Source organism: Styela clava, chromosome 10, assembly GCF_964204865.1.
Source record: "Styela clava chromosome 10, kaStyClav1.hap1.2, whole genome shotgun sequence".
Classification (NCBI taxonomy): Eukaryota; Metazoa; Chordata; class Ascidiacea; order Stolidobranchia; family Styelidae; genus Styela; species Styela clava.
In genome coordinates this window covers 15,259,027-15,271,245 of record NC_135259.1, presented here as the reverse complement: position 1 = coordinate 15,271,245, position 12,219 = coordinate 15,259,027, and the positions used below count along the sequence as shown (strand labels likewise).

General features: G+C 33.3%; 1 protein-coding gene across 1 annotated transcript; it reads right to left on the bottom strand.

The window, feature by feature from the left end:
- Nucleotides 1-689: 689 nt before the first annotated feature.
- LOC120337929 (cystinosin-like) lies at nucleotides 690-7,498 on the bottom strand. The gene is made up of 9 exons (XM_078117237.1): nucleotides 7,053-7,498; nucleotides 6,338-6,504; nucleotides 5,380-5,486; nucleotides 5,091-5,237; nucleotides 4,414-4,513; nucleotides 3,610-3,729; nucleotides 2,939-3,109; nucleotides 2,504-2,621; nucleotides 690-1,598 (listed from the first exon to the last, which is right to left on the bottom strand). The coding sequence occupies exons 1-9, from the start codon at nucleotides 7,165-7,167 to the stop codon at nucleotides 1,441-1,443; spliced, it is 1,203 nt and encodes a 400-aa protein (XP_077973363.1). The 5' UTR covers nucleotides 7,168-7,498; the 3' UTR covers nucleotides 690-1,440.
- Nucleotides 7,499-12,219: the final 4,721 nt, after the last annotated feature.

Here is a 12,219-nt window from a genome sequence, read left to right as displayed (position 1 = left end):
GGATAGAGCAAACCGGTTCTTTCAATGTGATATCGGCTTAACTGTTTTTGTTTCAGGAGCTTGTTGTAAACTTTTTCTTAAAATTTTGAATCCCACCACTAGCATTAAGTCATAATATTAAGTAATTGTAATTCAGTTGTCTTCTGAGGCGTGAAATTACCAGCGCCATATGAATTTGTGAGACTATCTCTATTATTTGTAAGAAGATTCTTAGAATTTCATAAGTAAATGAAGAATATGAATTGTCCGTGACAGGAACATCGTTGAAGTCTAATGTACAATAGTTTGATGCTAAAATATGAGGAGTTTCACATATTCCTTTTGTACAAGTAGCTTTCTGCAAAATCAAAATATCCCTGCACAGCCTATGTGATTGATGACACAGTGGACTAGGAGCATAGATGAATAAGATTTATAACATGTGGCAAGCAAGTAATAGTAACAGGGTATCTGACTGGGATAACGAGCCTTCATGCAGTGTTTTATTTCTATTGGTCGGTCCTTTTTAGGAGAATGCATTTCTTCCAGTATTTCTCACATACCCGGAACGAGTGCTGTCATATTAAAACTCATAACTAAACAGTTATAAGTTATTTGAAACTTTAAACTGTAACAAGTCCCTACCATTAAAAATTTATTGTTCCTGTCAGCGCTGCTGTGACCTTATGTTAGATTAACAGGACATCAAATGCATGAATTTATTTATTGCACACTTATCCTGAGGTAACAATTTGCTCTATGAAGCTTCGACAATCGGATCATGGGTAAAACACAGGCAATATCAAGAAAACACTAAAATGACTGACAAATATGGTATACAATGACAAGAATAAAAACTAGCGAAAATCATACAATACATCAAAATAACTTGGGTTAGTAGTAACCTTGGATTTCGGAACACATCTAAAATTTAAAAATCATTATAAAACATAGTCCCAAGATAATAAAGAGTTAAAACCAGAAAACAGTCTTCTGTTGAGTAAAACAACACTAAAATTTTAATCAATACAAGTGAAATTTTAAGAATAAAAAATAAAAGTATAGTGCCCAGATAAAAGTGATCATAGATCAATGAGCAAGCAATGTTCTGATGAGTAATCAGGCAAATCCCAAAATGGGTTCAAATATTCGAATAACTCAGAAAGTCACATTGCAACGAATTCTTGTTTTTTAAGGAATGATTTGAAATATTTTCTTTTATAATTTGTTGCTTTTTAGGCATCGAGAAGTCAGACAAACTTTTAGGCCCTGTAAATAATTTATCCAACTAATCTGTAATAATAAAGTTAACAACTATAAATAACCGATGATTCAGGCATGTTATCTGTTGAACATGGCTCAGTCTAGAATATACTTTCAGTATCAATTATTAAAAATATTTCTCAGAATGCGTTCAGAATAGCAAAATAATGTACAATTTTTGAAAGGTTGGTCCCAAATTTATTCTTCTCCGTTGATGAGAGGCTCATGATCAATATTTTTGTTTCTTGATGGGCGGTAGAGAATGTAATGTTGGACCATGAATAGAATATCAAACAAAACTGAAAAGAATCCGAGTCCAAATTTTGTCGGGTCTCCAAAGACAAGGTCCCACTCATCTAAGAAAATAAAAGTAAAATGACATAAAATGGTCAGTGGGTATTGATAAAATAAGGCAGTGGTGTGCAACCCACGGGCCAAATGCGACCCTCAAGGATTGTGCGGCCCTCTGAGAAATGCCAATTTTGAATGATGTGTGGCCCGCGAAAAGAGTTTTTGATTAAATTTGGTACAAGCGAGTAAATCCAATCCCTTTGTATTGTGAACCAGAGTCCAATTTATTATCTATGCCAACAAGTAACAGTGCATGTCACAAGATCAATAACCACAATTTTTGTGCCTGCAACTACTAGATAGCCTATGTTGAAGTGCGCCCGCAATTTCACCCGGTTATTTTCTATCTGGCTCTTCTTTTTCAAAGGTTGCACACCCCTGATGAAGGGAAGGAAATATGTGCGTCGTAAAAATCACATAAACATATTGTTTTCGATCAAATACCTAAGAAACTTCAATAGCTTAGGAGTGATTTATGTTGTGAACATGCTTGATTCCAAATTAACAGTATAAGTATAAATATAAGTATTTTTTGTGCCTACATTTGACAGGTATGAATACCTATAACAGAAAAGCATTTACACTACATGCATCCCGTGATGGCTTAAAGTGGAAGCAGTGACAACTGCCATATCCTTCCATGAACATATTGCAGGAAAACAGCAAAGTACATACTGATCAAAAAATTAAAACCTGACAAAAAAACTATCTTTTGAGATACTTTGTTGACCGAATAGCTTCCATATAGTTGTATACAAGCTATATATATATATATATATATATATAGTGACTTTTATCTGTACTGTCCTAATTTCTTTGTAGACATTTAAAACTTTGGTTAAAACTATATTGTTTACTCAGTAAATGATATGCACTGTTACTATGAACCATGTACCAACAATTTGCTTACCATTATTGTATGACTGCAGTATCATCTGCAAAATACTGAAAGAACCTCCTGTGAAATCTAATAAAACATTTCCTATGCTCCATCCTTCTGTACTTTTTCTTCGATAGTTCATGTATGCCTAAAAATATTAAATAATAACATTGATTGAAAAGTCAGAATTTTTCAGTAAAAAATGTCTTTTTTGTAACAAGATTTTCATTATACACAAAAAATTTGAATCCATTACGATACAGGGTGCATAATCGAATGAATTGCATATTTTATTTTAAAATTATCTGATGCAATTTTTTCTAGTCCTGGAACAATCTTGTTGTGATCTCATCTCGGAAAATGAAAACTCCCGAATTCGTAATAGAACTAAAATGAGGAAAATCGGAATAAAAATATGGCCTAACCCTAACCTGGTACAGGAGTACCGAACGCTTTTCTATTTACCTGAGGAATATATTTGATGAGAGTGATTGCTAATTTGACATAAGAGAAGATATTCAGATAAAGTAGCCAAGATATCTTTCCGGCGACAGCAACGAACAATAGAATGAAAATTCCTGTGATTGCAACTGACAGCAAGATCATTGCTAATTTTGAGACTTTTTGATTTCCGCGCTGCAAAAAAGTTGATGAATGTTTATGAAACGTGATGAGAGAAAAAAGGGAAACAATGATAAATATCAGTTAGACAGGATACTAGTTTGGGAAAAATTGTAAATTGGAGCTAAAACATCGAAAATATAATCAAAGTGTATATATTTATCAGTTTGTGAGGGTTCAGAATAAGTATTAGGATTCTTCAGGGTACAATTCACTATCATATGAACGATGTATGATTATAATTGTCAACATGTTTGTCAAAATATTAAAAACATTTGGTAAACAAACATTAGTACTTTGCACACTAGAGTAATCACAAATATCTAACTCAGTGATAATTGAAGAACCATTTGAACTGACTTGATACTTTCAAAATAAATCATCAGATTCCACTATTACAAATTCCGATTTTACAGATTAAAAATAACACAAAATCTAGTGATAGTCAGTAACTTTTAACTTAATCATAATGTCATTTTAGTAAAATATTAAACAGAACTTGTAAAATAACTAACCTCATATATCAAGCATTGAAACAATGTAATTATTGTCAACAGAAAAGCATGTAGGGCAAATACTACATCATTAATTTGAACTGGATTAACACCATCGGGATGTTCTTCTAAATACAGCTCCTGTAAAAACAGAAAAGAAATGAATGTATCATAAAATCAAACAAAATAGTGATATTGAGCGAAGCAAAGGTTGCATCACATTTTTATTCTGTAACATTTTGACTGACCAAAGTCAGAAAAAATGTCTATTCAGTAAAACTACAGAATTAAAAAATAAGGAAATGGCAATGGATATTTCTTCTATAACTTTACAACTTTGATCAGATGATGAAACAATATAGAATAAAATATTTGATGCATGACCTTTGGACCACTCAATACAAAACCGTTTTGATTCTCACTGCAGTATCTTCCAAGTATATCGAAACAGTAAGCGCAGCGCTTAATAAGATAACAAACAATAGCACAGAAGATAACAAACAATCAAAATGCCAATTCTATTTCGTTGTCATCACAAATCACAATACGTGACCAAGTACAAAAAATAGTTTGAAGATTTTCCCCGAAAACAAAACAATTTGCTGGCGGCGAGAGGAATTATTCGAAAATTGGCTGAAAAAGTATTCGAAAATTTGATTCATTTTGGACAAGCCTGATAGTGATTTTCAGCAAACAACTAGTATTCATGCACAAGCAGTGAGAACAAAGTTCGAAGAGTTGTATCACTACACTTTTATCCTTTATTTATAAGCGAAGTATAGTGGTTTAACATATTTCAAATTATTATGAATGAGAAGAATTTACCTTGATTTTTGGAATCCAATAAAGGCCAACATTATAAATTCCATAGGCAAAAAATCCAAGTGCATTATACGCAACAAAGTCAAAATTCAATCCAATGACACTGAAAATGAAAAATAATATTATACACAGTTCATTCCAGTTTCATATCAATCAAATGGAGCCCAATCTGAGATAAATCGAAAATATTAAAATCTATTACTACTAAGAAATTTGAGTATTTGTTTATTTTTCTACAATTCTTCTTGAGCCAGATGAAAGGCCTGTTAGTGTTACCTACAATGAGTGTTGTAAGACTAACATTTCAATACTTTTTTAACAAGACACTTAAAAGCACTTATTCTTTTAAAAACAGAAAGCGTAATACAATATACCGAAACAGGTTAAAGTAGAAGATCTTTCATCTCTAAAATAACGAATGAAATAAAGAATATGTCTCACAAAAACAATCATGAAGATTTCGCCATGAGTCATGAAGAATCATTGTGAAATGGTCGAAATTTCTATGATCGAAAATTTTCTCAGACGTAAATCCAACTTCTGAGTAAATGCCTATTTGATTTGAACAAAGCTCCTACAAAACTTTAATTTTGGAAAATTTTGGTCAAATTTGGAATATTGGACTAGTGTCCCTAGTCACTTCAAAATACAAAATGAAAATTTTCTAATTATATTCTCACCTTTTTCTTTGAAAATTCAAAATGGCTTGGGGATAGAAAGATATCGACCAAGCAAAGAAATAAATCCAACCGATAACATCAATCACAATAACAAGAGCATGAAGATGAACAACATGAACTTCTATTCTTGGTTGATTTTTATCCAAACTGTAAACAGAAAAAATTTAATGTGTTTCATTGAATACCTAAAATGCTGCAATGCTGTGTAGCAGATATATTTTTGAAATTCAAGATTCGGGATAAATTTTTCGCTAGTATTTTCACTAGTATTCAAGTAAAGTCATGCTACCTGATATTACAAGATTGACTTGTCTCATTTACCGCTAGGAATGCTTGACCTACAAATAATCCATAAACTGGAACATCAACTTTTGTTATATTTTCTTTAAAAATTATCTGAAAAATAAAAAAATATTTGTACAATGGATTGCTGAAAAGCGAACTCAACAAAGCAATAATGCTAAAAAAATAAAGCAAGGAATATTGCTTGTTGAACAAAAGGCGTTTCAGAACAGCAAGGTTAGATGATTAATATGGGGATTACAAACAAGGAAAGAGTCCATGAACAAATAAATGAACGTGTAGTACTGTAGTGTTTCACTGTCACACTATCGTATCGACCAGCAAAAAATTTGCTCAAAAGTAGTATGATCTGGTTTAGAGGAAAATTATAAAAAAAATGGCCTTCTGAAAGACATTTACATTTAAATGCGAGAGAGCTGACACCCTAAACAACAACTTGGTAGAATATAAAACAATTGGTAAAACCCTTCCGCATTGAAAAATTATAGAAAGAAAAACATGAAACGCGATATCGATCAGAGACTACCGACTTATCGATCTAGTGCCGTGTATCCTTCGCTGTGACTCGATAGCGACACCGCGCGCCCCAATCACTAATTAATAAATAGCTCGCTCATTATACGACATAATTCATCAAAAATTAATAGGCTTCCGGTCCGAGATATGATGAATGCACATGCAAAATTTGTAACATACAAACCGCGTAACATACAAAAGTATCTAACAGACAAATACTTATCAACATACTCATCAAGATCGGTAAGTGAAAAGTCAACAAAACAGCGGGTTAATCAAGTAATACAAAAAGCCAAAAATAGTATTAGTAGTACAATATCAATTAGGTTGAACTATATCACAGAAAGACAAACATCTTTAATAAAGTGTTCTATGCATATTCACAACAATTGCATAAACAACTCATTTATAATTTAAACACAACTTACAGTTGAATTGAATTTAACAGGCGAGGAATCATTTTTGCTTTGTGAATGAACATGAACTGTCTCAAGATGCAAAATCACTTCACAATGAGGTGGAGATGATGAATGAAATCGTAGGTTCTTCGTTTCATTTTTTTCCAAGTTGAGCGATGTATCCCAAGTGATAACAGCTGAAATTAGAAAATAAAATACAAATTAACAATTAGAAAAAATTTCAAAATCGATCTTGTTAAATACACATGAATCCAATAAAAAATATCAGATATCCAATGAATAGCCTACATTATAACAAATAATTTTACAAAATTTCTACAAATTTATCTTAATACAAATATATCAGTAGCTAAATGAAACATACGATTGGTCTAATCAATTTTCTGACTTCAGTACAATTCAGCAAACTGACATCATCAACCCAACAAAGAAACATGACATTGCAGAATTGCCATGTACTGAAATCGCAGCAGCATACTTAGACTACAATGAAATTATTCTGAACTGTCATGCATCAGGTATTACTACAAGTGCAGAAGTGGTAAAATCAGAATGTCTGAATGTACTAAATTCAGAAAGTTGATTAGAAAACTTACCTACTAACTCAGCTGAACTGTGAGATTTGTTACTTACAATCACAAAATTATAATCATTATCAAGATTAAAACTTCAACTTAGACCTAGCCTATGTAAATATTTTGGTATCACTGTACTGCTGTATCACCTGTTTCAGAATCCACAAGTTCCGATCTCACTGTGCATGCCAACAAAGCAAAAACCAATGGCTTTAAACTCCAATCGAATTTATGGGCCATTTTCACTATTTGCAGGACGTTCATTCACCAGAATACTCTGATAGCTGGTTAGTAGACGCTGACTATCGCAGTATTGGCAGATTCAGAGATTGGTGTACGTGTAGAGGGGAATGTTACAGCTCTTCAACTCTTGTAGTGTATACTGGTATAGTCAGACGGCTTCCCTTAAGCTTTACCATAAGCTTGAATACAAACTATATCTGCTACATCTAAATTACAAATTTATATACCTCCACGAATTAACCTAATTCATTAAATCCTATTCATTACTTATTACAGTGCAAGAAAAGCTGCGAAAAACAAAAGTAGAAAACACCGGTGCTAAATCCCTTCACAGAACACAGCGTGACTTCGCAATAAAAACAGCTGAGATCATACAAAGTCATGTGAAACATTGCGTCATTTCGATATTTGTAAACATATCGCACTGTGCTATAGTTTAATCACGGGCGCCTACGGGCAGTCGTTGGAACTAGCAGCTTCAAATAAAGATCCTTATTATGAATTACACATGTACATTGCTTATTTCAAAGTTCGTCTCACATTAAATAGGATTCATGGGTCAATTCAGACTCATGGGCAAAACTTAGGATGAGTTTCAAACACAATTCAGTGTTCCCCAACTCAGATTACCTTTCCAAGGTTAAAACACCCATGACAGGCCATTGAAACACGTTCGTGTTGTTGTATTGAAAACCCGAACACAAGAAAATATGGAAACCGCAAATATTGGCATTCCGCCTGTTTATTGATCTTCAATATGTTCTGGTTACAAACTTGCACTCTCTGCTTGTCATTCTCTACAGCTTCTGAATTCACAATTCCAATTCAGCAAAATCCTGATGTTTTACAAGTATTGAATAAACCTGAAATGATTTATTGACCGATGACTGGGGAGTTGAAGTTGAAACCTGACCACATAACCCTTGTCGTTTAGCCACTATAAATGATTGTTCACCTGACAGTGAAATATGTAAACCGTATATATCATGCCGTTACCGATATGATTAAAACCTACCGTTCGCAAACATTCAACCGCATTCAAGCATATATTTTCCGGTGTCCGCCATCTCGGTTCACATACTTCGGGAGTACCCAATATTGAGCCTAACATGACTGATAATTGCTTCCAGTTTTATATTTTTGGTTGTGACCAATTCGGTAGTGTAGCAAAGTCAAGGCGCAAATTTAAATTGAAGATGTAGCAACAGATTTAGACCGTGGGGAAAATGATCATGACAGTGGTTATCAAAGCTGACGAGTAACTTCCGTAATATCGATGTGGACTGTGGATTAACAATTCAAGGAATCCAGATGCATAACAAAAGAATGTTAGAACAATAAGCTCCAGCGGTTCGTGCCCATCCATAATTGTTTCATGTCCTGAACTGATCCGTAGTCAGTATCCTATAGCCTGGGTTACCCTATCGTGCTTATTTCTAAGATTTGTGCTTATTTTCTAGCCCGCTTCTTATGTATGTATGTATGTTTATTCGTCTCGTAAAAGCAAAAACACAGGAGTTAGTAAATATGAAGACGGGATGTATACACAAGACCATACTGGCCTAAAACACATGAACGTGCGGCATACACGTTATAAAGTAACTATGTGCTTATTTCTAAGAAAAGTGCCTTTTTTGTCTTAGAAACATGGATGACTCGTTGTTTGTGTTTTGCGTACAAATCTTTCGAGGAAACGAGGGAAGATGTTATGATTATACGCAACGCGTATTTGCACTCCGCTGCGTTATTATTGTGACGTCTCAATTATCCACAATAAATGCTGCTAGATTTTAGTGATACTGTTTTCAAGGTCAAACCACTGACATTGAGTAAGCGTAAGCACGAGTTCCGTTTTGAATATGAAAAGAAAATCTGCTAATGCAAAACAAAGTCGAGAGGCTAAAAGCTATGCTCAGTGCTGCAACTGTGACAGTGATATCAATGTAGAGGTCATGGGAAAACAGCTATTAGTGCCCGCAATACTACCACAAAACATAAGAATTTTGCAAGAAACATTAAAGTATGAAGACTTCAAAGATTGCGTGTGGCTGTGACTTCGTGCCTTTCGGTGGCTTTGGCGATTTCGAGGCTGCATACAAACTTGTTCAAAGCGACTTCTAATCTAAGAATGAGTGGATAAAAGATACCCCCAAAAATAACCTTTTGACACCCGTGCTTATTTTTAGCTTTAGGTAGATGGTAACCCTGTCTATAGCGCTGGGCTACTAGTTATTCATTTTCGCAGACTAGTTATTCATTTTTGCAGTTAACGTTATTTTTCCGCCTAAAAATCTTCCATTCTTCTCGCTTTCTCGTCATCCCTTTCCACTTTGGGAAATTTAAAAGGCCGTATCGGAGATCTGTTATCAAAAAATTCCAAAAACCATCATTCATCCATTAATATACATCTTGGGTTATAAAATAACATGGAGGATCCACCGTGATGACAAGTTGAACTCGAAGATATGCTATTGTATATGGATTATTTGTCAATTTAAAGTTAAAAGTGTGTTTTTTTTTTTAAATACAGTTTAAAACTTTTTTTCTGAATTGCTTTCATCATTGACGTTTTTTATGTTGTTTGCCAAATTGTCAAATTTCACCCAATTTCTGAAAATACTGAACAATCGATATTTTAACTCACACGGATGGCACTTGGTACGAAACTGTTCACACCAATCATGCAAATGTAACAGGACACCTCCGTGCAAAAAATGAGTAACATAACGCCAAATGAAATTGAATTGTTCACGTATAAATTCAAGTGTGTTTGTCAATAATATGTGTTATTTTGATATTTTTGAAAGTATAGGGAAGATGCTTTCGTTGAATTCGAACAATAGAATCGCTGAGTATTGCCTACATTTTAATGAAATCGATTTAAGTTGAGAGTATGAAATCAAAACAAAGTCGATTTGCATCACCAGAGCTTAATTTATTTTCAACTTTTAAATTCCACCTACTAGGCAACTTAGGCGGAAGAGCGTTAACAGAATTTTTTTTGTTACAGTAAACACTGAATGCGAATGACTGTAAGACAAACTTGAAAAACAAATGTGTATTCTAATTTTTACGCAACATCATTAATTCAATAATATTTTTGTACAAATAGAATAATATTTAAAAAATTATCATATCATTTTCACCTATTTTATGTATGATTACGGTGGATCTCTTGCTGTTTTCAAATACAATATTTTGAGTACACCTTTCGATTAACTGTTTTGACAAGTAGTTTTTTATTAAATTAAATCTCATTGCCACTTAATTAAACAACTTCTTACCAGATAATCTGGAACAGCTTGCTGGACATGTCTCTGGTAAAGTTAAGAAAAAGGCGATACTTGAAGGTAATGTAAAACATGAAGTTTGAGAATAAATATTTATGATAACCTGGAAATGTGCTGATGTAAGTATATATTCTAAAAAAAATTGTGAGATATTGTTTTCTTTCTATCAATATATTTCATATGATATTTCACGCAAAAACATGGATAAATTGGGATCGAAGATTTTAAGATTGATGCCCATGCTCTTTCACAGTGATCTGGTAATTGTCTATGAAGTTTATGAAATGTATTTCCTTTTTGCCAAGTGTTCAGATGTTTCTACCATTTTAGCAAGGCCAAGCACTGGTTTGACAGATTGTCGTAGCGTCTTACTCTATATCAACTGGTCTCCCAAAGATAGTATTTTTATATCTCCACGATAATCTTAAACACAATTAAGTAAATCCGGGTTATTTACGAAGTACATTGCAACATTGTACATTGTTTGCTGCAATGTCTATCTGTTGTGCGCTTCTTGTACTATTTTTTTTTTCAAATTTCATGCGGGGAAAGGTGATTTATCTATTTTGGTTTTTATCGCAATCCATGTCATCATATTGCTGCACTATTTTTGACGGGTATTCCTGCTATACAGAGTAGCGTGAATAACTTTCAAACAGTTTGAATTAGATTCACAATGCACTAACTATCACAATATCAATAGTAAGTTGAGCCATCATGTCCGATATATTCTAACATAATTTTTAACTTCCAATTATTCTTATCTTGTTAATAAATAATATCCTGCATGTTTAACATTTTCTTGTACATATCTGATAGGACACAAGGGTATCTCCATGACTACCAAATTATTTGAGTCAGATCGTCTTCTACACCTAATAAATATATTAGGATGGTAATTCAATGCAATCTGGAGTTTCTATAGCTTATCGAAATACACAGTGTTAAAAATATAGGGCAGTTTTGTGCTACGAACGCGTGCATCCTCCGAAAAAGGTTTAAGACGATAGTTTAAAATTTAACGGGGACAATATTGAGGTTTGAGTCGTCATACCAACTCTAATTATTTCATTAACACTGAAACGCAAATGAAAATTCGACTATAAAAATTCTGTGGTGCCCCCTTTTTCTTGGTGTCCTCGTGCTAATTTTCTTTAATGATTTCAATGGCGGTGCCAACCCACGGGATTCAGTAAAATAAATATGGCTTGACTTGATTGTCACTGATGAATAAGTACTTTTTGACAATGTATGTAAAATATCTGTGGATATTCTTTTGTGGTTTTATCTCCTCCCCTGTATTATAGGAATATTTTTCTAATTTTATCTGTATATGTGATTTCCGAAAGTTCATGAATGGAGAATGCATTCAGAACATTTTTTAATTTGGTTTGTCTAATTCATGTTTCCTATCATGCGATTCTAATGCAGATTATATTAGTTCGATAATATTTCATCAAATCACTGAATTTAAAAATCAAAGTTCGAAAAAAGCACACTGTAATTTATAAAAATATTGAGTCATTTTATATGACTACTTCAAAGCATTTCCTGTCATGAAAATTGGACATTGACCCACCTTGAATGTGTTTAATATTTCGTGTTTATAAGAGAGTATCCCAGAAAAACATGTTTGCAACTGAAGCAACCGAGACAGTAGATCAGACTTACCCGACCCTAATCTAAACCTTGGTCCAACAAAATATTATTTAGGTTAAGGCCTAAGAGCTGATTCACCTAAACTGAGAAGTACACATACCCACTTCATAAGAAAACAACAAAA